The 26,521-nt window shown below is 50.5% G+C and overlaps 2 protein-coding genes across 13 annotated transcripts in view; one reads left to right on the forward strand and one right to left on the reverse strand.

Moving 5' to 3' along the window:
- LOC310707134 (putative cation-transporting ATPase 13A4) overlaps positions 1–18,258 on the reverse strand; it is a 47,627-nt gene extending 29,369 nt beyond the window's left edge. For 3 of the 5 annotated variants that reach the window (XM_083503932.1, XM_083503930.1, XM_083503928.1), the window contains exons 1-7: positions 16,887–18,256; positions 9,914–10,087; positions 7,944–8,081; positions 4,286–4,356; positions 4,112–4,192; positions 2,824–2,893; positions 844–978 (exon numbers count right to left, since the gene is read on the reverse strand). In XM_083503932.1, coding sequence (XP_083360058.1) covers positions 844–978; positions 2,824–2,893; positions 4,112–4,192; positions 4,286–4,356; positions 7,944–8,081; positions 9,914–10,087; positions 16,887–16,949 — 732 coding nt within the window. In that variant the 5' untranslated portion in view covers positions 16,950–18,256. Of the gene's footprint in view, positions 1–843; positions 979–2,823; positions 2,894–4,111; positions 4,193–4,285; positions 4,357–7,943; positions 8,082–9,913; positions 10,088–16,224; positions 16,270–16,886 lie in introns of those variants that run through there. The other 2 variants (XM_083503929.1, XM_083503931.1) reach the window with 2 other exon arrangements.
- Positions 18,259–20,676: 2,418 nt separating this feature from the next.
- The window catches only part of OPA1 (OPA1 mitochondrial dynamin like GTPase), a 55,310-nt gene continuing 49,465 nt past the window's right edge, over positions 20,677–26,521 (forward strand). For 5 of the 8 annotated variants that reach the window (XM_083503971.1, XM_083503970.1, XM_083503975.1 and 2 more), the window contains exons 1-2: positions 20,728–20,860; positions 23,994–24,312. In XM_083503971.1, coding sequence (XP_083360097.1) covers positions 20,832–20,860; positions 23,994–24,312 — 348 coding nt within the window. In that variant the 5' untranslated portion in view covers positions 20,728–20,831. Of the gene's footprint in view, positions 20,861–23,993; positions 24,313–26,521 lie in introns of all 8 variants that reach the window. The other 3 variants (XM_083503974.1, XM_083503976.1, XM_083503972.1) reach the window with 2 other exon arrangements.

Here is a 26,521-nt window from a genome sequence, read left to right on the forward strand (position 1 = left end):
CTGTTCTCTTTGACATTTAGTGGGAGGGCGTTCCACAGGGCTTTGAAAGAGGACTGGGCAAATTCATGAAGAGGGAGAGGGCTATGGATGGCTGCTGGCCACACTCCCTTCCCAGTCGGAGGCAGCCGTGCTTCTGAATCCCGGTTGCTGGAAACCACAGGAGGGAAGAGTCCTGCTCTTGTGATCAGATCCTGCAGGGACCAGGCTAGCAGGTGGGGCCCATGACTTACATCATAGGAGCCTACACAACACAAAACACGGCTGCTGTACGTCGGTTTCATTTTATTTGTTTTTTATCTCATATTTTGGAAATGTACATTCAGCTTTTTTTTCCTTTATTTTTTTCTTGGGGGGGGCAAGATAGTGGGGGCGTGAGCTAAAGCTTGTTTAGCTTATATGTAAATCCAGTACTAGGGATGTGGGTGGTGCTGTGGGTTAAATCACAGAGCCTAGAACTTGCCGATCAGAAGGTCGGCGGTTCAAATCCCCACGACGGGGTGAGCTCCCATTGCTCAGTCCCTGCTCCTGCCCACCTAGCAGTTCAAAAGCACGTCAAGTGCAAGTAGATAAATAGGTACCACTCCGGCAGGAAGGTAAACGGTGTTTCCGTGCACTGCTCTGGTTCACCAGAAGTGGCTTAGTCATGCTGGCCACATGACTCGGAAGCTGCATGCCAGCTCCCTCGGCCAGTAAAGCGAGATGAGCGCCGCAACCCCAGAGTCAGTCACGACTGGACCTAATGGTCAGGGGTCCCTTTACCTTTAAATCCGGCATGGCCTGAGGTCGATGAGGTGCCCACCCCCCACCCCGCCTACCTGGGCGAGACCCCTCCCTCCTGCTCACCTTCCTGAGGTCGTACACGGTGAGAGAGATGGAGAGCAGAGACATGAGGATGATGGCCACGGAGTACTCAATGTATTCCTCCGCAAACCACAGGCAGACGCTGAACAGCTGGAAGACGTAGAACGGGTTCAGCACCTGCCCAGCAACAGAAAAGAGAAGGGAGGCTGGGTGAGGGGCACTCGCAGGCGGCTTTCTGCCACGACCCACCCCTTGTGCCCATGGCCACACCACCAAGAGCAGGAGCCTTGCCCCATCCTGGACGCATTGGCGGCGCTCTCTAGCCCAAGCAAAACCTTCTCTCTGGCATGCAAGCACTTTCTCTGGATTTTCATTGCTTAAACGTTTTGCAAACTACTTTAAGGGTGGTTGTTGTTGTTTTGCAATCAAGTGGTATATAAATTTGATGAACTAAATAAAATAAATAAATAGATGTGGGGGAACCAGAAACTAGGGTGCTTTTCAGAGGGCTGGGCTGGTGGTTTGGAGGGGAAGGAAATGGGGAGTCTCTGAATCTTTCTGCCCTGCAGAAAAGTCAAGATCATTGGGCGGCTGGGGGGCTCCAACTCCCCTCCTTCTCCCCCTCCCTGACCCCTGGCCATGCTGGCATCTTCCTGGGGCTGATGGGAGATGGGCAACTTCTGGGGTGCCCCACTAAGGCTCAGCATCCCTGCCCCCTGGAAACTTCCTCCCCCCCCCTTTGGTCCAACCATGACTCAGAAAAGGCCGCCCCCCTCCACCTCCCATTTGGCCCAGCATGGGGGGCCTAATTCCTCCCCGGAGGCTTCTTTGCAAGCCAGGCTTTCATGAGACCGACTTGGCTCTCGGTCAGTTCCCAAAATCTCCAAATTCCGAATGGCGATGGTGGCAGGACTGGCGCTGGAGCGAGAGCAGGATGTTCTGGCAGGAGCAGGCTAAATCTCTTGTTGATTAAAGGGCTGATCTGCCTGCCAAGGGCTTGGCTTCCCGGCAGGGCAGCGTCACCCTGGAGATGGGAGAAGCTAACGGGTCCCAACCGCCGGGAGCCACGGAGGACCTCAAGGAAGGAGGCAGGAGAGGACGATTCTTCAGCTGCCTATTATGTGATGCATTCGTGGGCCTTGATACCATAAACCCTGTGATGGGGAGGTACAGTACATAAATTTAATAAAGAATAAATAAAGAACATGACATTTTGTAAAGATTTATACACCACTTGATTGTAAAAAAACAAAACAAAACAAAAACCCTCTCAAAGCAATTTACAGTGCTACCTTGGTTCTCAAAAGCCTTGATTCCCAAACACCAGAAACCCGGAAATAAGTGTTCTGGTTTTCAAACGTTTTTCAGAAGCCAAACTACCGATGCGGCTGTCAGCTCTTGTTTCCGGGGCGCCTGCACCAATCAGAAGCCGCGCCTTGGTTTTCGAACATTTCGGAAGTCAAACGGACTTCCAGAATGGATTAAGTTTGAGAACCAAGAGACCATTGTATTTGGTGCTTTTGATTTTGCTATTTATTTTGCGTTTTTGTTTTTGAGGCTTTTTCGGTTAATTAGTTTTTGTGACTGTGTGGAACCCAGTTCAGCTACTGATTGACCGACTGTGTGACTGCGGAAATGGATAAAAGCCCCCCCGTCCAAACAATGACTATCATCAGTGCAGGTAAGGAAAAACATTAATTTAATTTTTATCATCTGCAATGCTGTCTTATTTATTTTATAGTACAGCACATTGATTATTGCTTTCATTTTATGGATCATTTTATGGAGATAGTAAAATTCATGTGAAATTGCTGTTTTAGGTGTTGTTTTTAAAAGTCTGGAATGGATCAATCCATTTTGCATTCCTTTCTATGGGAAAGCTTGCCTTGGTTTTGGAACGGACTTCGGGAACAGATTAAGTTTGGTAACCAAGGTACCACTGTACAAAAAAAAGATAAGAGTATTTGCAGCAAGATAGATATAGATAAACAGAGACAGCTGCCTCCTGGCAGGAAGAAGCACCTCTTTGAAGAGCAGCTTCCAGACGGGCGCGATCTCGACGTCGATGGCGTTGGGCCCACAGATGACGCTCCTGCGGATGAGAGAGAGAGAGAAAAGGGAGTCCATGGGATGGCTGGTCCACCAATAACAACAACAACAACAACAACAACAATAATAAAAATAAAAATAAAATAATTTTATTTATACCCCGCCCTCCCCAGCCAAAGCTGGGCTCAGAGCGGCCAACAACAGCCAAAGTAACACACTTTACATAAAATCACAATCAATTAATTGAAATACAAGGGGCTCCTGAGGCACCTGCCGCCCCTCCCCACTCCGGGGGGGGGGCAAGGGGGAGGCAAACAGCAGGAGCTTTTAAGGAACAGAAAGGGGGCGGACATCAGGAGGACGTTCCCCACCCTGTAAGGGGCTGGTTCATCAGGGACATGACCCGGCCGTGCCCTTTGAAGGATGCCTGCTTGCAGTCTTGTTGGTGCCACCTTGGAGAAGGGACCTCCGGGGGGGGGGGTTCTGTCCCCCCCCCCGACTCTCTGGGGCTTCCACCTCAGAGGGACGGCATGTGAGGGCCACAAGAGTTGGAAGGGACCATGAGGGTCATCCCCAATCCCACCCCCCTGCAATGCAGGAATCTTCTTGTCCAGCACAGGACTCAAACCCACAACTCTGAGATCCGGAGTCTCGTGCTCCATGGACTGAGCTGGCCCTGTGTGGGGCTCCAGCCTGCCCTTTTGGAGACCCCCGCCGCTCCTGCCAAGGTGAGGGGAGAGACTCCATCAGGTAAGGCCTCCTTCCACCTGCCTTGCCTCACCCTCCAGTCTCTGCTTCTCAATTTGTATTGTATTATTTTATGCACTGGGGCTTGCCGTTATTTTATTGATTGTAATTTCGAAATTATTTATTGTAATTGTTAAGAGTGGGTTTCTGTTTAATTTTTATATGCTGACATTATTATTCCATACTATTCTAATGATTGTTGAATGTTACTTTATTTGATGTAGATTGCTTATTTTAAAGCTATTTTATTATCACATTTTTGTATTGCATTAGATTGCTGTAAGGTGTACATTCTTTGTTTCTTCAGCTTGCAAACCACCTTGAGTATTGTAAGATAGAAAGGCGGTATACAAACTAAAAGTGATGATGATGATGCTTTGAGCGGCTGATTTTAGATCAACCACGACTTCTTCCTTATCGGATGCATGCATGTTCTGATTCCTTCTTTGCAGGGGGCTGGACTAGATGAGCGCTGGGGGTCCCATCCAACTCTAGGATTCTGTGAAGCAAGTACCTGATGCCCTGCTCTGTGCTGGTCAGCCCAGACCCAAACTTTGCATGGATCTCTGCGCAGGTGTGTGTCTCCTCGAGGACCCTGCAAGAGAAGGAGACCTGCCGTAGAACCACAAGAGAGCCTTTGTTCCTGCCCAGTGCTTTGCCGGTGGCAGGCGGGCGCAAGGTGACTCACCCGACCTTCACGAACCGCTTGGCAGAAAAGTCCCAGGCATATCGGATCTTCTGGACTTGGAGGCACCTCGCCTGGAAAACCAAACAATGGGTGCGAGTGTCAAGGGAGGAAAGCTGTTCCATTTAACATTTGTTTAAAAGCCTGAAGAATTTTTGTTAGGGATTGTAGGGAAAGATCTGCCAAAAAAGCTGAAAAACATCTTCATGTATGCGACAACGGCCGCGAGAGTTTTAATAGGACAAGGATGGAAGACTGAAGAAACCCCAACTAAAGAATCATGGCAAGAAAAATTGGTGGACTATGCAGAACTGGCAAAACTGACCTACAAGCTACGGGACAAGGATAACTGAGACTTTAAGGATGAATGGGAACCCTTTAAAAAGTATCTGAAGACGCAACAAAGCGAACTGGACTCCTTGGCTGGTTTTGAATAAACATTCACAAACTTTTTATTGATAATTGTCAGAGCCGCTTCCAGGTCCCAGCTCACAGAGGACCACGCTAGCCAGCAGTACTGTATAAAAGTCTTTATTGAGTTACAGTTTCCATTTCAAAGCCGCAGCGCGCAGCTCTACGTCTTAGAAGCTAGACCGGCGAAGCTCCGTCTGAGTCTCCGCCCCCTGTACACCAACTTAATACTCTCGCCTTGCTCCACCTCTTCCTTCTTTCCCTTCTCCTCTGGGTCCCTCTACCCCCCGTGGTCTCTTCCTTCCTGGACTCTTCTGACGCTGACCCCCCCCCGACTCTTCTCCCTCTTTGCGTCGGGCTTTAGGACCTGGCTCTCTATCCGGGCTGCTTACTGCGCCGCCTTCCTGTGCATTTGAACTTGGCGCGCGCGCGCAGCCTTCAACCTTCCTCTTAACCGTTTCCTCGTTCCCCGATGGAGGTGTGGCCAATCCTAACTCCTGTCCTCCCTCTTGCGGAGAGCCGCCAGATCCCGATACCTGGGACTCCTCCCCCCTACTGCGCTCTGGTGGGGACGCTGGTCCCGATTTCCAACTGCTGCTCTCTGAACCCCCTCTGGTCCCTTCTTCCTGGGGTGTTCCCCTAGGCACCCCCCTTGCTCTGACCACTGGCGCCCCTTTCTGAGAATCTTCCGACTCACTGGAAAGACTCGGAGATCTCGGTCCGCTGTCGTCGCTCATATTACCTTCGGATTCCTCCCCCTCGCTCTCTGTTTCCTCCCTTTCCTGTGCCTCTGCTCCTGAACCCCTGACAATAATAATCAGCTAAATAATTTGAGGATTTATACTACTGTGTAACATGCAGAAAACAGCATTTTTGGAGAAATAAAAGACTGGAACTGATGGAAGTTGGGGGGTGGGTTTTGTGGGGGGAGGGAGGAAAAATGGGGGGGGAATAAGGATGATATGTTTCTGGATAATATGATTTGTTTTAATTTTGAATAAAAAGTTATTTTAAAAAAAGAGGGAGGAAAGCTGCCCTCGCTCTTGGCTGCTCTCCTGGCTGAGAGAAGCCCCAAAGCTGCAGGTGGCTGGGGTGGGATTCGAACAGGGAGCTTCTGGGGCTGCAGGTGAGGCTCTGAGCCACCACACGACCCTCGGCCCCCGCCAGCCTTCCTCGCAGGACCAGACTCCTCTGCTGAGACATTGTTCCCGGCAGAGTCCAGACCCTTTTCCCTTTCCGCTCAGAAGCCATGACTGATGCATTCATTTTTCTGATCTATTATTTCGGGGTGTTGGGATTCCACCGACACCCCACACCCCAGCCTCCTTCTGAAACACATCCCTTGAAGGATGCCACCCTCCAAATCTTGCCAGCCAGCATTGGAGGGTGATGCATAAGAGCAGGGGTAGGCAACCTAAGGCCCGCGGGCCGGATCCGGCCCAATCGCCTTCTCAATCTGGCCTGCAGATGGTCCGGGAATCAGCATGTTTTTACATGAGTAGAATGTGTGCTTTTATTTAAAATGCATCTCTGGGTTCTTTGTGGGGCATAGGAATTCGTTTTGGGTTCCCCCCCCCCAAAAAAATACAGTCATACCTCATGTTACGTTTGCTTCTTGATACGTTTTTTCAGGTTGCATCCCACGGCGACCTGGAAGTCCCGGAAAGGGCTACTTCCGGGTTTTGCCGCTCGCGCATGCGCAGATGCACAAAATGACATCACGCGCATGCGCAGAAGCACTGAATCGCAACCTGTGCGTGTGGAGACGCGCCGCTGTGTGTTATGTTCTGCTCATGTTGTGAATGGGCCTGCAGAATGGATCCCGTTCGCAACCAGAGACACCACTGTATAGTCTGGCCCCCCACAAGGTCTGAGGGACAGTAGACCAGCCCCCTCCTGAAAAAGTTTGCTGACCCCTGCATAAGAGGGTGGGAGCTGGTAGAGCATTAATGCAGTAAAACAGAACAATAAATCACCCTGGCAAGGAGGAGTACCAGGAGGAATGGATGAAATTCAAAGACTATTGACTTAAATACGCTAAGATAATTTAATTGGAAAAACTTGCAAATATCAGATAGGCTTAGGATTTAATTATGTGATGTTAGAAAATAATGTGTTTAAAGTTAAAAGGAAAAGAAAGAAAGATGTTAAGTGATTAAGTTAATTTTATGAGAAAAATTGGTTTTGGAAAACTGTTACAATGATATACACTGAGATTCAGCTAGGGGGATTTGAGGACGTCACTTAACAATGTTACTAAGATTAGATCAAGTACAGTTAAGATTTATGTTTCTTTGTCTAAAATTTTGGAAAATCAATCAATCAATCAATCAATCAATCAATCAATGACCCTGGCAGGGCGGCAGAAACAGCAAGCACAGCCCTCATGCGGGGGTTGCGTTCCCAGCCACAGCCAGACCCATCTGGGAAGCGCATGGCATCTCCTGGGATAATCCAGAGGCGCACTTGGCTACCCAGGATGAGGGGAGGAGGCTTCTATGGGCGGGGCTAGAGCAGTGAGAGTGGGAGGAGCCTCTGGTGGGTGGAGCGGAGGGGAGGAGCCAAGCAGGTTGCAGGGGCGGGACTGTAGAGGGTTGCCAGATGACAGAGTCGGGATTTGGCCATCGGAAACAGCGTCCGGGCGGAAATCGCTGGGATGTCCAGGAAAAAGCACAGCAACTTCTGTGTCCGGATTTTCACTTTTTGAAATATAGGAAACCTAGGGCCGTACCATGTGGTAGAGCACCCCCCAGAGGCAGCAGGATTCCCTAGGGGGCCCATTATCATCATCATCATCATCATCATTGTTATTATTATTATTAGAATTTATATACTGACCTATACCCGGAGGTCTCAGGACAGTTCACAGAAAAGATCACAATATATAAAATCAAAATAAGAACAATAACCCAATAACTCACATTCCCCCCAAAGAGCCACATTTTAAAAGGGTCTAGGATGTCCATCAAGTCAACCCAAGACCTGGTTAGAGGCAAGGGGGCACCAGAGGTGTAAATGACCCTCAGACTTTGAGAAGCAGCTATCGCCAGATCAAGCTCATCAGCTTGTTGAATTAATTAAACTAAACCACTGGAGGGGGGTGTTATTGTTGTATCTGCTCTTTTATTGCATTGTGAAATTGCTTTGAGATGCTTCCCAGGAGGCGATCCAAAAATGAAATCAAGGAGTCATAATTGGGGGCCCCGTGTGACGCCACCACCCAGCCCCTCGGTTCCGGGTTCCCCCTTACTTTCAACTCCGGCCTCGCGATGACTTTGTTCAGGAGAGAGCCTTCATCAGCACGGAGGGGGTGCGTGGGGTCAAGGCGGCCGAGGGCGGCCACAGAGAGCCAAACCACCTTCTTCCGGGTGTAGACGTGAAATTCGTCCTGGAGAAAAGCGAGCAGAAGCCCAAATGATGATGAGTCCTGGAACCACAGCGCAGGTAATGAGGAGGACCTGGGTGGATCAAAGAGGCAGGATCCTGCCCTGCCTTGCCACAGGCTCGCATCTAACCACTTACTGGGGTGAGACTGGCGCTTCTTGTGGCAAATCCACTTGAGGTTATTCCACTGGTCAGGCAAGTCAGATTTCCGCCTGACTTTACTCTCTACCCCTTTTGAGCAAGCTCCCTAGGCCCAGATGCTTACTGGGCCTCTTACACATGAGTCAGGTAAAGCACATGAAAGAATCCTGCATTAAGAACCCTCTCCCGCCTTGACCAGACCCCACCGGGAGTCCTGTGTCCAGTTCTGGACACCACAATTTAAGAAAGATATGAACAAGCTGGAAGCAGTGGCGTAGCGTGGGGGGTGCCAGGGGTGCCGGCCGCACCGGGCGCAACATTTGGGGGGGGCGCGTTTGGCCGGCCCTCCTCGAGGAAGCAGGAACCCCACTGTCCTCGGACCTCCTCCGAAGCCTGGCGGTGGGGCGGAGAGACCTTCTCCCCGCGCCAGCCTTCGGATGGCTGTCCTGAAGACTTGTGGTGGGAGCAGTGGCGTAGCGTGGGGGGTGCAGGGGGGCCTGCTGCACCTGGCGCAACATCTGGGGGGGCGCGGAAGAGACTCGAGTGCTAAAATCCACGGTTAGGGGGCGCAAATTACTTGCCTTGCCCCGGGTTAGGGGGCGCAAATTACTTGCCCCGGGTGCTGAGAACCCACGCTACGCCACTGGCTGGAAGGTCTGCAGAGAAGGGGGACCAGGACAATCAAGGGTCTGGAAGCTGAGCCTGATGAGGAACGGTTGAAGGAGCTGGAGAAGAGGAAACTGAGAGGACGTACGAGAGCCATCGTCAGACACCTGAAGGGCTGTCCCATGGAGGAGGGAACAAGTTTGTGTTCTCCTGCTCCGGAGGGTAGGACTCGAACCCATGGCTTTGAGTTATGAGATGCCAACTCAACATTCGGAAAAACCTTTCTGACAGTAAGAGCTGCTTGGCTGTGGAACGTCTTGCTTGGAAGGCGGTGGACTCTCCTTCCTTGGAGGTTGGGTGGCCATCGGTCAGGGATGCTATAGCTGACATCCTTGCATTGCCAGGGGTTGGACTATCAGCGGTTCTCAACCTGTGGCTCCCCAGATGTTGTTGGACTACAACTCCCATCATCCCTGAGCTCTGGCCTTGCTAGCTAGGGGTGATGGGAGATGTAGTTCAACAACATCTGGGGACCCACAGGTGGAGAAAGGCTGGACTAGATGAACCTCGGTGGTCCCTTCCAACTCTACAATTCTATGATTCGAAGGGTGCTGGGAACTGTAGCTCCGCAGTTCCCAGGATTAATTGAGGGGACCCGTGCACTTGACATTTATGGTGCCTACGCAGCCTCTGAGGTCTGATCTAGCCATTAAAAATGGGGTTTGGATCCAAATAGTTCAAGAAGCTTTCATAACCAAGCGGTGGGGGCCGAGTTTGCAAAACACAGGACTGAGAATAGAGCGCCTAGAGCGCTGGTGGGTCGTAGAGCCCCTGGAGGGTTACAATGCCCCCCTTCTGAATTTTATACAATGCCCCCCTTCTGAATTTTATGGTTTCATTATCTTCCTTAGAGGGTCGTGCCACCTGCTAACCTGAAGAATGCTTTTATGGGGTGGTGTGCACTGGGGATGAGTTTATGGAACCAGGGAGACAGGGCCCCCACCCCAAAAAACTGAGAACCCCTGGCCAAGACCCTTGGGTTTTCCAACTTCCCACTAGTAACATTTCCAGAACAAAATCTCCTCCTACTGTGGTGCAGAGCAGGACAACGTCGGCCTCTTCCAAGTCGCAGGGCACGCAGTTTGCCCACACGTCCCACTCGGGCTTCCAGTAGAAGAGGAGGAGGAGGACTCCGCAGGACAGGACGTACCCAGCGAGGCACAAGGCCCTCCGGCAGACTTCGGTTTTGTAGCCAAACATCTCCTGCAGATGAAAGGGCATGGGAAGCAGCGTAGGTCAAGAAACATCCTCTCCCCACCTTTCATGAATCAGCCCCTTTCCTAATCTCTGCCCACCCAAAACTCACCTGGCTGCACTGCGCTCTCTGCCTCTGAGATGCTAATCTAAGAACAGCCCACACCCTCTGTTATGTACTGAGTTGAATAGGATCCAAAAGGCAGCTGTCTGATTGGTCCTAGAACAATAGGATCCAGAATGCAGCAGTCTGATTGGTCCTAGAACAATAGGATTCGGAATGTAGCAGTCTGATTGGTCCACAGGAGCCACCCAATCCAGCTCCAGGTGGAAGTGAATCCACAACCGGATAGGCCTACAGGAGAATCCCGGAATTAGCCAATCACGTGCGGCCCATTGTGTAAATAATGTATATAAAGCAGACATTTCGAGGGAACTTCCATTCCTCACTCCTCTGAGCTGAATAAAGAGCATGAAATCCACTCTCGACTCCGAGTCTATTTCACCAGCTTTCGTGAATCAGCCCCTTTCCTGAATCTCTGCCCACCCAAAACTCACCTGGCTGCCTGCATTGCGCTCTCTGCCTCCGAGATGCTAATCTAAGAACAGCCCACACCCTCCGAGGCTGGAGCTTGCATTCCCCAGGTCTAGAGAGGCCATCTTCAAGAATATTGAGATGCACGGGGCAAAGGGATTAAAGGCAGAAGGTGTGCATAGATGCCAGAGGCTGGGACGTTTTGCGGGAAGATGAGGAGCTTTGGGGATGGAATTTCCAGTCCGATTTGGGATTCTGATAGTGGCTGCTATCTTTGTTTTGGGTGTTCAAAGCACCTCCGCCCCACACCTCCACCTACAAGCTCCTTGAATGAAAAGCCTATGGCATGTGCAGGCAAACTAAGGCCCGAGGGCTGGATCTGGCCCAATTGCCTTCTAAATCTGGCCCGCAGACAGTCCGGGAATCCGCGTGTTTTTACACGAGTAGAATGTGCCCTTTTATTTCAAATGCATCTCTGGGTTATTTGTGGAGCATAGGAATTCCTTCATTTTTCTTCTTCCAAAATATACTCCGGCCCCCCACAAGGTCCGAGGAACCGCAGAGCGCCCCCCTGCTGAAAACGTTTGCTGACCCCTGGCCTAAGGAGAGGTTGCAGGAAGCCTCAGTGTTTGTGATTCCTGGGGGCTGAACTAGATGATCCCCCCCCTTGGGCCCCTTTCCAACTCTGCCATCCCATGATTCCATTTCACATTTGATCGACCGACCTCGACATTTTGGCCCTGGGTAGGTGCTTCCCGTCCCCCCCCCCCCCAGGTTTACATGCAATTTGAAATTGTAACCAGTCCCACACCATAGGGATTCTGTAGGCTACACCTCCGGAAAATTACACGAGCTCCTCTCTGATTTCTGTTCATTGACCATGTGTGCATGTGAGTGATTTTATACACAACCCCACCATGTTTTCCTGGGCAGCCCTGACAATACTAAGAAGGGAACTTTGGAATTTAATGGGAAAGAGCAGGCGGATAAGAGGAAGAGCGTCTGTCCGGCATGCAGAAGGAACCAGGTTCACTTCCTGATGGCTTCTCCAGGTGGAGCTGCACCCCCATCTCCCTAACTGATACGATACGATATCTTTATTGTCATTGTCCCATACAGAACAATGAAACTGAAAATCTAAAACCTAAACCTAAAAACTCGAAACCCCATTTTAAAATACAATATACTAGAGAGAGTCCTTATGCTGTGTTTAGAACTAGAATGGCATTTGTGTAGAAACTGTTTCTCAGGCGGCTAGTCCTAGTCTTTATAACCCTGTACGTTCTTCCAGAAGGTAGAAGCTGAAAGAGATTATTTCCGGGGTGCGCACTATCCTGCGCTATCTCTGCAGCTTTTTTATGGCACCTGGAAGCATAGATATGATCCAAGGTGGGAAGAGTGCACCCAATTCTTCTCTCCGCGGTCTTTACAACCCTAGACAGCATTGTTTTTCCCCTGGCCGTGCAGCTCCCAAACCACACACACAGACCATGCCAATACACTCTCCACAGTGCAATGGTAAAATGCCATCAACAGGTCCTTGGAGAGATTATTTTTCCAGAGGATTCTCAGGAAATATAACCTCCCCTGTGCTCTCTTCACGAGGTCTTTGCTGTTTTCTCCCCAGGTTAGGTGGTCTCTCAACTCTATTCCCAGAAATCGAAACACCGAGACCTGTTCCACGCACTTCCCCTCAATAATAAGTGGCTGAATATTCAATTTACATTTCCTAAAGTCCACAATGGTCTCTTTTGTTTTCTTTAAGTTAAGGAGTAATTTGTTTTTTCTGCACCACTCCCCCAACTGCTCAACTGAGTTGTAACTATTTGCATATGTCAATCACAATCCATCCTTCCTGCGTTCCCCGGGTCAAATGGAAAATGCATGAAATCTGCATGAATCTGCTTTTTTGAGCAGGTGTCTTTCAGACCTCTTGACATGGAGGAGGTTGAGAGCAACCTGCCCCTGAGGCCGCTTGGGATATGGAACAGAAGAGCATAAGACAAGCCGGCAGGATCAGGCCAGCGGCCCGTCCTGGCCAGCATCCTGTTCTCACAGCGGCCGACCTGGTGGCCCAACGGGAGAACCACAAGCAGGATCTGGGCACAAGAGGAACCCTCTCTTTGGGCAGTTTCCAGCAACTGTCATTCAGAAGCATCCCTGGCCCTCTCCTCCTCCTCCATGATTTGGTCCAATCCTCTTTTAAAGTTATCCCAGCTGGTGGCCTCTCTCTGCGGAGGCACAGCAAAGCCCTCCTGGCTAGTAGCCTTCAACAGCCACAAATTTGCCTAATCCTCTTCTCTCTTCTCTTTGGCAATCACTCGTAGCGGAGTAAGATTGCCTTCCATGAACACAGTTTTTAAAAGTGAGTCCGTAAGTGACTGTGGAGGCCAATTCTGGACCCATACGTCCTTCTACAGTGGGGACATAGGTTTCTGGATGGGAGTTGATCACGGTGTGGATTTGCCAGCATGCCTTCCTCTTAGCACGTTTCTCCCTTGCGTCCTGAGTTTGAGCGTCTTCAATGCCCATGACACATTCTCCAACTGTTCTCCAACTGGAGCGCTCGCAGGCCAGTGTTTCCCAGTTGTCGGTGTTTATACTACATTTTTTTGGATTTGCCTTGAGACAGTCTGTAAACCTCTGTTGTTCATAAGACACCCAGGCTGATGTCCATCACTGCTTCCAGTGGAAGGGAGTTCCAGAGTTTTGCTATGTGTAGCACAAAGGAGCACTGTATCTGTCTTCCCCGCCACCACCACCACAAAAAGTTGAGACGGGAACCACAGAAAAGCTGCAAATCCAGGCTCAGTATCTGCTTATGACTCGGCAAGTGACGGAGTTTTTGAGAGGCAGAGGCAAATGCCAGTGTGAAGGCGATACTCTGCATGGCAGATACTCTTTCTGCCCCTCCTTCCCCACCTGCCACAATTCCTGCTACCCTCCAGCCGCAGCAGAGCAACACCCCGTCCTTAACTTGGCCGGCTCTCCGTCCGGCCGCAAAGATGATTAAAATGACCAAAAGGAAACAGTTGTGTAATCTGCATCATTCCTTTGGATCACAGCTTGTGGGCTAAGCACATGCCACAGATTGCTGAGTAATACCAAACCCAGAAAGAAACAACTACCCAAAAACCACAAACATTTTAAATCCAGTTTTTGCACGAAACTGTGCGGTTGATGGGTTGACAGAACGGCTGCCTGCTGCAGTTGCAGGACTTGCGGGTTCACCAGAGACCCCGATGGCACGTCTTCAAGGAAAACCAAGTGGGAGTTTAGCCCAAGAGATGAGCCACGTCTGAAACTGCAGCAGACACTGGGGAGGTGGGGGGTGGGCAAGGTTTTAAAGGCCGAGGGCCGTATTGACTTCTGGTCAATCCTCGGGGGGCCGGCATGCCAAGAGCGGCAGTTCTCACAAGAGACTTCCAAAAGGCTTTCCCGTTGGCTCTTCGGCACCACTTTAAAATCACTCTTTTCATTATTAAATTCAGTTTATGCTACCACCGTCATTAATTACAAAGACCTGAAGTTTATCTAAGCTCTTGGCAAACCCTAAAATATGTCAGTCCCTGCTGACAATCTAACAGACATGACACAAGAGGAAAAAAGAATCAGGAGGGAAGAGGAAAACAGGCACTGGGAGTACTTCTCCACACAGCACATAGATAAACACATGGGAGATCCTATATCTGACCCACCCAGGACTCTGCGTGGCACAGTGAGGAGCCGTAGTGGCATAAGGGTTGTCATGATGGTCTTGGCATTTGGGGGGCACTCGGAAATGATGGTGTAACCTCTGGCCCATCTTGGCCTGCCAGCCTCTCACCCAATGGGCCTGCGAGACTGTTTGGGGCAAGCCATGCCCACCTGCCCCACACGGTGCCATGCAGATAAGGGCAGGGCTTGGCACTGCTTCTAGAGCACTGGCAGGGCTGTCTGAAGCACATGCGGCGCCAGGGTGCAAAGATCCGCCTGGTCTCCCCACCCCCCAGGTTGCCCAGTCCCAGGTGTGTAGGAGGGCAGAGCTGGCCAGTCGCCTCACTGCCTCGGTCGCCCCCGAACTCGCAGCGCAGAGCCGCCCGCAGCAGAAGAGCCCACCGCAGAGCTCCGATGGACGGACAGGCTCTTCCCTGGACTCAACTCTCGGGCCCCAGACTCTCGGCCTGGTGCCCCTGAGAGCCCAGCGCCCAGGTGCCCCGCACCCCTAGCACCTATGGGTAAGACGGCCCTGAGCCCTGGGCAACTAGCCGGTCTTGGGGAGCTTCTGGGGCGCTGCAGAAAGCAGGAACCCAGTGCTGAGCAGGAAACAGGGTCTCTGCCATTTTCTTCTGCCTGTGCCAAGTCAGCGGCCGAGCCCTGATCCCTCTCCCTGCAACAAAAGGACACTGCAGGGCTGGCGTTTAAAGAAGCAGAATTTGTCCACCAGCATTTTGCAAGCAAAGCCTAGCGGCTCCCACTCTCTCCCCTCTCTCTAGTCATGAAGCCCCCGCATGGACAGGTGGAAAGCAGAGGCAGGTGGAAACCAGGGAGGGTCTCTTGAACAGAGCTCCCACCACCACCATCAATCGCCTACTTTTCCATTTTGGGGGGGCCAGGAGCAGACCTTTTTGCTCTCCCAAGCCTTTTAAACTTTTGCAGTCTAGCCTTTGATCCTTTGACTCCGACGTTCTCCATTGCTGTTCATCTTCTTTCCGCTTCCTTTTACGGTCTGTTTTTCGCTGTTGTTGGAAACGCGACTTCCCCCCCCAAATCGGTGGAACCAGCTCAACAGGAGCAGCAGCAGCGGGCGTCCCTGCGGTTGCCAGAGATGAGGATGTACGACTCACAGCATTACTTGATGTTACCACTTTGGAGGAACAGCCGTCTGGGTGAGTCCTGCTGGTTCAGTCATTTGCAGTGACTCACTCCGGAGTCAGTTGGGGACGAAGGGGTTAGAGCGCTTCTTTGCAAGCACAGCAGCCCTGAGGAGAATCGGGACCTCCGCTCCTGCTCCTTCCATTTTTCAAAACAGACTTGGTTTCTAAGGACGCTCTTAGTGTCAGGTCTAGCATAGTCCACAGAAACGCAAGGCTTATGTGACCAGCCTCCTAGGAGAGGATGCAACCCTGAGGTTTGTACCGGAGAATTGTAGAGTTGCAAGGGACCCTCAGGGGCCATCTAGTCCAACCCCCAGCAATGCAGGAAACCTCCAACTGGAGCATCCATGACAGACAGCCATCCGTCTGATTTCAGTTTGGATTCCTGCCTGAAGGTAAATTTGCCCAGGACCGCAGCCACAATCCCTCTGGGCAATGAATGTTGAAAGATGTCTGGAGAAATTAACCCTTTGAAGGGACTGCTGCTGCTGCTGCTGCTGCTGCTGTGCAAGACAGGATACGGCCAGGAATGGGCAGCAGGCGCTGTCTTGGGAGCTGCCCATGGGAAGCAGAGCAGAGCTAACGCAGGACTGCTGCTAAGTTAGAAACTTAGTATTCCCAGAAGGGTTTCCATTTGGTTCAGGAGCCTCCATGGGGAAAGGTTTAAGCCAGATGTGTTCCACATATTTAACATAATGTTCTGCGCCACCCCAATTTCTGAGCCGAGAGAGAATCCAGGGTTCAAGGCACTTTACCTGGGTTCAGTTTCCTTGGAACGAAAGACCCTGCGGTGCCTTTAGGATATCTGGGTTTATCTGCACGCAGATACAACCTGAGCATAGGATGTAGTCCGGGCTTTGGGTCCAGCGCAGAGCAAGCGAGTCTCTGTCTCCTGCTCCCAGCTCTGCTCACTCACAACTCTCTGGATCTTATTCTCCTACCTAGCAGGCAGGTGAGGGGGGGGGGGAGGTCCCTCCTCCAGTCCTGTCTCTTGCACCCTGGCTCATTCTTTGGGGATGCTGATGGGGACATCCAGGAGGTCAGCTAAGGCCGCTGCCTTACAAAGAAATTGGCCTGACTAATTCAGCAACTTCCTCTGAGAGTCCATCACCTTCCTCCCCTGTCAAACGGCTCTTCCTGTCGGAAGGTTCTTGTTTAATCGCAATCTCCTTTCCTGTCACTTGAAGCCCTGGGTTCAAGCCCTACCCACCAGAGCAGAAGGAAACACTTATCAACAAAAACAGCTGGCAAAAGACAGCTTTCCCCTTTCCATTTCCAAGCTCCCCTTGGCTCCCTGCTCGCTTCTGCTAGAGGGGGACTCATAGAATGGCAGAGTTGGAAGGGACCCCAAAGGTCATCCAGCCCAACCCGCTACAACGCACCCAACCCGCTTGCGCTTTTAGGGTCTGGGACTCACCATTTCAGCCTCTTCTCCCTCGTTGAGCAAAGCCTGGTGGTTCCCTCCATGTTTCCTCCCCATGGGAAGCTGTCTGCACTGGTCTCCTGAGGCCTCCAAGTATTCCCCGGACTCTCCCCAGGGTCACTGTCGCTGCTGCAAGCCTTGCCAGGACACCCGGGAGGGGTCACCCCTTATATGCCAAGGAAGCTGGCTAGGGACACACCTTCCTCCAGACAGACAGCTCCGCCCCATGGCTCCAGGTAGGATCCACCTGGCCCTCCTCGCCCGTCCTGCTCTGGCATCCGCTGCCAGAAGATCCTTGGCCCGTTCAGAGAGAGCGCTGGAGGTGGGGAGACGGAGCCCGGCTGCATTCTTCTGCTGGGGACCGGCCAAAAAAGGGGAGTGCTTCGCCAGGAAAGATTATGGGATTTCTCTGAGCCGGGCAGCGTGTTTGTCAGAAGCAGAAAAGCAGGTCTTGATTGATCGCCGTCTCTCTCTCTGTACAAATGAACTTTGCCACGTGCTGCCAAACTTTGGCAGGGCTCAGCGACCGAAGGAGAGACCCACCTCCTCAGCGGGGCGAAAGGAGACGGAAAAGGGAGCAGGAGAGGAAGAGAAGTTCATGTGATGGTGCCTGGCACGGAGAAAGGGGACAGAGAAACGTTCTTCTCCATCTCGCCTAATGGTCGAGCTCATGGGCATCCCATGAAGTCAAACGGTGGAAGATTCACTCCTTCGCACATGCAGAGTTAATCGGTGGAACTCCTTGCCACAGGAGGCAGGGCTGGTCACCAACTTGGATGGCTTTAAAAGAGGACAAGACGAATTCATGGAGGAGAGAGATGTCTGCGGCTCTGGACCCTGATGGCTCTGCTCTGCCTCCAGTCTGGACAGCAATGCTTCTGAATCCCATTACCTGGAATCCACAGGAGAGGAGAGTTGCTCTCGCACTCAGAGCCTGCCTGAGAACATAAGAGCCCGCAGGATCAGGCCAAAGGAGCCGTGTTCTGTCTAGCATCCAGGTCTCAGACTGGCCAACCAGATGCCAGTTGTGGGAAACTCACAAGCAGGATCTGAGCACAATAATACACTGGTTTCCTACGATCGTGGCTCTTTTGTCAATGTTTCTTTACTTTCTTTATTAGAGGAATCAGGTGGTGATTATAAAGGTAAAGGTAAAGGGACCCCTGACTGTTAGGTGCAGTCGTGGCCGACTCTGGGGTTGCGGCGCTCATCTCGCTTTACTGGCCGAGGGAGCCGGCGTTTGTCCGCAGACAGCTTCCGGGTCATGTGGCCAGCATGACTAAGCCGCTTCTGGCAAACCAGAGCAGCACACGGAAATGCCATTTACCTTCCCACCGGAGTGGTACCTATTTATCTACTTGCACTTTGACGTGCTTTTGAACTACTAGGTTGGCAGGAGCAGGGACCGAGCAACGGGAGCTCACCCCGTCATGGGGATTCAAACCACCGACTGATCGGCAAGTCCTAGTCTCTGTGGTTTAGAGAACAGTGCCACCCACGTCCCTATAGTGATTATACATATATAAAAATATGTACTGTATACATGTGTGTGTGTGAATGATGGATTTATACAAGCCAGACCATACTATATGCTGAAGGCACTTCCCTTCTGTGTGTCGTGCTTCATAATTCATATAAACCAATAGGGACAAATATCAGGCTCTGCACTGAGGCAGGAAGAACCAGAAGCACAAATACAGTGGTACCTCGGGATGCGAACGGGATCCGTTCCGGAGCCCCGTTCACATCCTGAGTGGAACGTAAGACACGACAGCGCGTCTGCGCGTGTCGCGTTCCGCTGCTTCCGCACATGCGCAAGATGTCATTTTGACCGCCTGTGCATGCGCGAGTGGTGAAACCCCGAAGTAACGCGCTCCGTTACTTCCGGGTTGCCGCAGAGCACAATCCGAACGCGCTCAACCTGAAGAACATTCAACCCGAGGTATGACTGTATAAGATGGGGGACACTTGGCTTACTAGCAGTACATGTGAAAAAGATTTAGGGGTCTTGGGGGACCCCAAGCTTCACATGAGTCAGCAACGTGATGCAGCAGCAAGGAAAGCTAATGCTCTTCTAGGCTGCATCAACAGACGTCTAGTGTCCAGCAAAAATGTATAAAACAGGGTCAAACGTATGCTGGAAATGTAAAGAAAAAGAAGGTACTTTTTATCATATGTGGTGGGAATGTACAGAATTTTTTTTAAAGTGAGAAATGATATACAATGAATTGGGAAAAAAAGTTTTAAATGACATTTGTAAAGAAACCTGAAGCATTTTTGTTAGGGATTGTAGGGAAAGACCTGCCAAAAAAACAAAGAATCTATTTATGTACGCTACAACAGCGGCAAGAGACTTGTTAGCACAAGGATGGAAGAATGAGGAAATCCCAGCGAAAGAACAGTGGCAAGAAAAATTGATGAGCTATGCGGAGTTGGCAAAGTTGACATACAAACTGCGTAATAAGGACAACCGTGGCTTCAAGGAAGAATGGGACCTTTTTACAAATTATCCAGAAAGACAACAAAACGATTTGGACTCCTTGGCAGGTTTTGAATAAACATTCACAAAGTTATCAGTTGAATATATGATAGCTAAGGCAACGATATGTACAATTTTGCAATATGCAGAGGATAATATGGGCAAAGAAACCAGGGAGGGGAGCTGAGGGAAGTCCTTGGGGGGGTGGGAATACAATTGATTGATAATATGTTTGCTAAAATTGTTCAATAATTTTTTTTTAAAAAACCCCAAAAGTCTAGATCAACAGAAGTCATAGTGTCCCACCATAATAATAATAATTTAAACAAAAACAGTCTTACTAACAACAACAGCAATAATAATTTATTATTTGTTGTTGTTGTTTAGTTGTTTAGTCGTGTCCGACTCTTTGTGACCCCCTGGACCAGAGCATGCCAGGCACTCCTGTCTTCCACTGCCACCCTCATGTTGGTAGCTTCGAGAGCACTGTCCCACCATCTCGTCCTCTGTCGTCCCCTTCTCCTTGTGCCCTCCATCTTTCCCAACATCAGGGTCTTTTCCAGGGAGTCTTCTCTTCTCATGAGGTGGCCAAAGTCTTGGAGCCTCAGCTTCAGGATCTGTCCTTCCAGTGAGCACTCAGGGCTGATTTCCTTCAGAATGGAGAGGTTGGATCTTCTTGCAGTCCATGGGACTCTCAAGAGTCTCCTCCAGCACCAGAATTCAAAAGCATCCATTCTCCGGCGATCAGCCTTCTTTATGGTCCAGCTCTCACTTCCATACATCACTACTGGGAAAACCAGAGCTTGAACTATACGGACCTTTGTTGGCAAGGTGATGTGTCTGTAATAATAATAATAATAATAATAATAATAATAATAATAAATTTTATTTATCTCCTGCCCTCCCCAGCCGAAGCCGGGCTCAGGTCGGCTAACAACAATAAAATAGTGCAACATTCTAAAACATTTCATTATAAAAATTAATTAAAATCAAATTGATGGCAACCATTAAGCTAAATTTATTATTTACTATTATTTATTAAAATATTATTATTATTATTATTACTACTACTACTACTATTACTATTTCTATTTCCCCCTCTCTTCTGCCCGTTTCCTCCTCGCTCGGGAGGGCAGGACTCGAACTCGCGGCTTGCAAGGAGGAGGATCCCGCCTTTCTGGCGGCGAGAGGCTCTGCCAGGGGAGGAGCATCCAGCACCACGTGATCCTTCCAGCCCCTCCCCTTGCCCCGCCTCGCCCCTGCCTCCTCGCCTTCCCTTCCGCGGCGTCGCCTCTCTAGGCTTCGTGCGTCTATGTCCCTCGGCGAGGGGGGCGGTGTCTCCCTCCCAGCGCTCCGCCCGCCTCTTCCGCTTCCGGGCGTCGGCGGCGTCGGCGTGTTTTGGGCGTCGCACCGGGCGAGGGAGCCCCTTGGCGGGCCGAGAGGGAGGGCGAGACGCCGGGATGTGGAGGAGCAGCGCCCGCGCCGCCTGGTGAGACGGAAGGGGGCGGCCTCCCTGGCAGGGCCGGGGGGGAGGGGAGAGGGAGCCGGAGGCCTCAGGCCTAACCTCTCCCCCCCTCGCCCGGGCGGCGACCTTGGGGCCCCCACACCGGCCTCCCTGGGGGGGGGGTGGAATGGCTCCCCGCGCCCCTCCTGCCCTCCCCCCGAGGGGCTGCATGCGCCCCCCCCGGGGGAGGGAAGCTTTCCACCTTGGAGGAATATTAATATTAAAATACAATATTTGCTTTAAGCCGCCCACCCAGAGTGGCTGGGGAAACCCTGCCAGGGGGGCGGGGTAGAAATAATAAAATTATTATTTAGGATGGTGATGATGATGGAGAATCATGGACAAGAATGAGGACTTTATCATTTATCCCCCGCCCCTCGGGCCGCGTGCACGTCCTATATCAGGCATAGGCAAACCCTCCAGGTGTTTGGGACCATGGCTGTCAACTTATAGATTTGAAAACAAGGGACCAGCAGCCTCGAAAATAAGGGGTCAGCAGCCAAAATAAGGGGTTTTGCTTGGCTTATACAGAAATCCGCCACTGATGAAGCCGTGCTGCTTTGGCTGCCACTGACTGTGTTTGCAGTGGGTTGGACTAGATGATCCTAAGGGTCTAGAACTCCCACCAAAGGAGAGGGGCAGACAAAACTGATGAACGACGTCGAGATGGCAAAGCTTACAGGCAGAATTAGAAACCAGGAAGAGGACCTCTTTAATCAAGAATGGGGAAAGGTTATAATTTAGTTGAAAAGCTATTGTCAAGAGTTACATACATTGGTAGGATTGACAGAAATTTGTAGTAAAAATTGGAACTATGGATGGACAAATGATTTATAAAAATAGAGTTATGAAAGGGATGCAGAGGGGGAAATCACTACATTAAGATACTGCACTGGTTGGAGGGTATGCTAAGCAGCACGTCGGGGCTGCCGTCGTCCTGGTGCAAGGAGTTCCATCGGCCTTCCCTACCCGAGAGGGAGGGGGGAGGGAGAGAGACTCACGCCCACACCACCCGCGAGCCCAGCATGAGGTGGTTGCAGCGCGGCAGCGGCCACTGAAGCGCCGCCCTTCTGCGTCCCTCCCCATCCCCTCCTCTTCCTCCTCCCTCAGGCTGCCTCCTCAGCCGCCGCCTCCAGCTTCCCCTGGCAGCGCGGCGGAAGTCTCGCAAGAGAGGGGCTGCCTGCCCACCCGCTGCCGCCCGTCTCCTCATGACACACGCCTGAGGGGGAAAAGGGAGAGATGGAGACGCGGTAGCTCATGCGCGCTCTCTCTCGCGCGGCGGAGGACACCAAGCCGCTGCTTCCCTCCCAAGCTGGGCGAGCATGAAACCCGGGAAATTTAAGGGACATCATCAATAAGGGACAGCAGCGGGACACGGCGTTGGGATAAGGGAGTTTCCCGCCAAATAAGGGATGGTTGACAGCTATGTTTGGGACTACAATTCCCATCATTAATATGGTTGTGAGGAAGGTGCAGGGGAGGTTGTATTTCCTGAGAATGCCCAGGGGACTGAATCTATCCCAGCACCTACTCCTGTCCTATTATCATAGTACCATCGAGAGTGTCCTAACCTATAGTATATTATTGTGGTATGGGAGCAGCTCTGAAACGGATAAAAAAGCTTTACAGCGAACAATTAAAATTGCCCAGAACGTTATTGGGCTCCGACTACCAACCCTGGATGAGATCTTCACGTCTCGCATCTTGAAGAAGTCACATAATATTCTGAGAGATCCCACCCACCCTGCTCACAACTTCTTTGAACTATTGCCTTCGGGCAGAAGATATAGGACAATGAAAACACGAACCACACGCCTTCTGAATAGTTTCTATCCAAGAGCTCTGATTGCACTAAATAATGATCTCAGGGCCAGTTGCAAGGTTTAGTAAGTAGGGAGTGGAAGGAATGAGATAGGTTTTAGGTTATGTTGTGTTTTTAATAGGTCATGCTATATTCTGGATTATGTTATGTTTTATAGATTATGTCTAAATAGGATGAGAGTTCGGAGATACGTGCAAATGTATATGTGAACCCGGTCTTTGGGTGGGTGTTTGATTTTCGTTGTTGTGTATACTGTGTATATACGGACAATGACAATAAATTTATCTAAATCTAAATCATCCCTGACCACTGGACCTGTAAGCTTGGGATGATGGGAATTGTAGTCCCAAACATCCGGAGGGCCGGAGTTTGCCTATGCCTGTCCTATATGAAGGCAGGGTGTTTTTTGCTGCTGTTCTTACGTTATGCATTTTGTGCTTTGACGGTGCCTCCCGGCCACAACAGCGGATGCCTTCTGTCTAATAATAATAAGTAATAATAATAATTTATTATTCCCAGCCTTGGAGCGCCTGCTTTCCTCGCACCTCTGCAGCAAGGAAGCAGCTGGTCCCAAGTTGCAGTGACATCTACTTTATTTAGCCAATGCACGATTGAAAGGAATTTTCTGTGTTTCGGTGGCCGTTGAATTGGGAGTTTTATAAAGACTTTAATCTTGCTGTGATGTTCCTGTAACAGCAAAAGCACGTGGCTGTGTTTTCCTCATGTCCGGCCAGCTACACAAGGGCCACGTAGCGACTTACCTCATTCCTTACTGCTTAGGACCTAACAATTGGACTGGCGTGTTATAATGTGGGTTTCAGTATTGGTTAGGTACTGTACCTTAACCATGATGTACGTAGATGATAGCATAGGATGACCACTTGTGTGCTTCTCCATACTCATAAGTTGCTGATCCCAGGATTTCACAGAGACTTGGGTGAGGACTCTGAAACCTGTGAGCTGCGCTCATGTGAAGGATGCTGAGGAGACCCTCAGCAGAGAGAGCAATTTCCACAATCCCACGTAGTTATTTGTTGGTGCAGCAAGCCTTACCCTTTGCTCCCTTCCCAATACTCCCCCCCCCCCCGCCTTGCAACCGGCTACTGAAAATCTTGTGCTACCTTTTGGGAGTCAGCAGCTGGTGGTTCAGGGACAGCTGGGGGGGGGGTGCTCAGAAGAATGGGATGCTGGTGTGCAGGGTCTGCTTTGAGTAGTTCTGCGGGTGGGAGATTAGAATCTTGATTAAAGCTGGAACAGCGTTGCATGTGCAAATAAGTTCTTTGTCTTCTCCTTCAGCGTTGTCTGTCAACACCTAGCAAGTGGGACCTATGGAGTCAGAGGGAAGTCGCCGCTGCAGAAACTGCATCTCGTTTCCCGGAGTATTCATCATTCCCGCCATCCTCTTTCCAGATTTCAAAGGCTGCCGTTACGGATCTCAGCGCAGCCGTTCTCTGCTCTTAATCACCTTCCCTTGCGCAGCAGCAAACTCCTTCTTGTAAAGCATGGATCCCAGCCCCACAGGACCTTTTGGCTAGCCAGAGTGGCTTCCAGGCTTCTGAAGCTTCGCTATCTCGTCTTAGGATCTGCTGTGGGCGGCGGCTACACAGCCAAAAAGGTACTTAGCTCTGGAGTAGTGACTGGTCTGTGCCATCCGTACGGTGTGTTGGCACAGTGACTCTAGACTCATTGTCAGAAGAACTAAAAATTTGGGGATGGACAGTACACAGTTGTTGATCTAAGGCAAGGAAGTTGCTTCATAGAAAGTAAGATCAGCTACCTTAGTGACAGACTCTGGCAGGATTTTTTAAAGTGCCTTCAGGGAGTGCCTTTTTCACAGGTGCAGTTGAGCGGTTCGGCTCAGTTGCTGACAGCTGTGCAAGAACCCTTGGACTGCCAAGGGAAGTTGCCTGTGGTTGAGTAACAGTGGAACCCTTGGCCAGGTTGGAGCCCCTGGCCAGCCAAGATTGGCCCTGATCTAGGAAGTGGGTTCTCATCTTGCAAACACAGACTTATGCAAATGGTGCAAAAGGACAATGAAAGAGTTACCAAATTCCTAGCTGATATTCCTTCAGATCCAGGAGTGGAATAGGGTTGCTTTTCAGTGTGGGAAAGCCCCAGCCTTTGCTCCAACCCTCATCAAATTTATGCCAGCCCCTTACTTTTCCTGGGGGCTCTCCTTGCTCCAGGCCTCTAGACCAGTGTTTCCCAAACTTGGGTCGCCTGTTGTTTTTTGGACTACAACTCCCATCATCCCTAGCTAGCAGGAGCAGTGGTCAGGGATGTATGGAATTGTAGTTCAAAAACAGCTGGAGAGTTTAGGAAACACTGCTCTCAACCATCTTCACGTTTCATCTGGGGTGAAGTGAAAAAATAGCTTTTCAAGATGGAGCTAGGTTTCTCTAGGATGGTGCTCTCTACGTTTCTTCTTCCCTAGTGATGGTGCCATGAACTGATGGCAGGAGAGGGTACCCTTCCTTCCCTTTCTTGCATGTGAAGCATCGGTAGAAGTGGAGAAGTCCTCTGGAGTGTTGCTGCTACTTTCTGAATGGGGAAGTCCCCTTCTCTCATGACAGCTCCAAGCTGTAGTGGCATCTCCTAATTTGAGGTGTGCTGCAAGAAGCAACTTGGTTTTGATGGCGGTGGAGTCATGAGAGATGTGCAGAGGTTGAAGTTGGGAAGGAGAAAGTTTTATATTCCCTCTCCCAGTTATACTCCCTGAAACAGGCAAAGCTCAGGATTAAAGCAGCTGGATAAGCCGATTATGGTTCTTATCACCAGGTGGTTATTGTGGCTGATGAGATGATTTGCAAATTACAGGAGGGCAAAGATCTTTCGAGGGCTATGAGCTGTCCTATTCTACTTGTGCATCTGCCTCACTGTGCCGCCAGGGCTCTTTCACCTATGAATTCTAGCTGCCTGTATTATGTTTCTTCTGCAACACAGCTCATAGTTACTCACAGCAGTACCAAAGCACTGGAAATCTAGCATTTCTGTCAGCAAAACAATATGGTTGCATTATGCACATTAAGCAAACACACTTCAATCTACAATTATTATGCAGTTCAAACACACAGTAATTTGCAAAGTAGTTTATTGGGGAGTGCTGCTGAGCAGACAGAACCCCTCTGGGAAGGAGATTCCTCACCAGGGGCAAAAAGGCACAGCTTGGTTTGACTGGTTTTCTTCTCAGCAGCACAAGGAGCAGATGGATGTCTGCCCAAAGGCTGGCAACCTCTAGGCAGCTGCTGCTTCTATAGTTTCAGCCACGGGAAAGGCAGGGCCAGCCAGGTGGTCTTACTCAGCCTTGAGTGAGGAGGAGAAGCACTGATCATATGGAGCTCAGTGATAAGCCAGTCAACGAAACAGAGGTGTACCCTGCGAGGTCAGCGCCCTCCTGGGGCTCTTCTTTGGCCCTCACCCTGATCAAAGGGAGCTCCTGCCCATTTTGCATGTGAAGTTCCCAGACTCAAAAGGCAACTTGAAAAAGGACCTGGTGCTGATGAATTACTTTTTAAAAACATAAATGCAACCCATTGATTTGGGTATATATGACAAGACAGGGTATTCTGACTAAACATTAGGAAGAACATTCTGTTTGAGAGTGGAATGGACTCTCTTGGAAGGTGGTGGAGTCGCCTTCCTTGGAGGTTTTCAAGCAGAGGTTGGGTGGCCCTCGGTCAGGGATGCTTCAGTTGAGAACCCTGCATTGCAGGGGGTGGACTAGATGACTGCAAGGGTCCCATTCCAATTCTGTTATTCAGTCAGAAGGCTGGAGGAAGGAATAGTCTTGTACACTGCAGACTTGCAGTTTTGTTCTAGTCATC

Source organism: Podarcis liolepis (assembly GCF_965112155.1).
Source record: "Podarcis liolepis genome assembly, chromosome: 5".
Taxonomy (NCBI): Eukaryota; Metazoa; Chordata; class Lepidosauria; order Squamata; family Lacertidae; genus Podarcis; species Podarcis liolepis.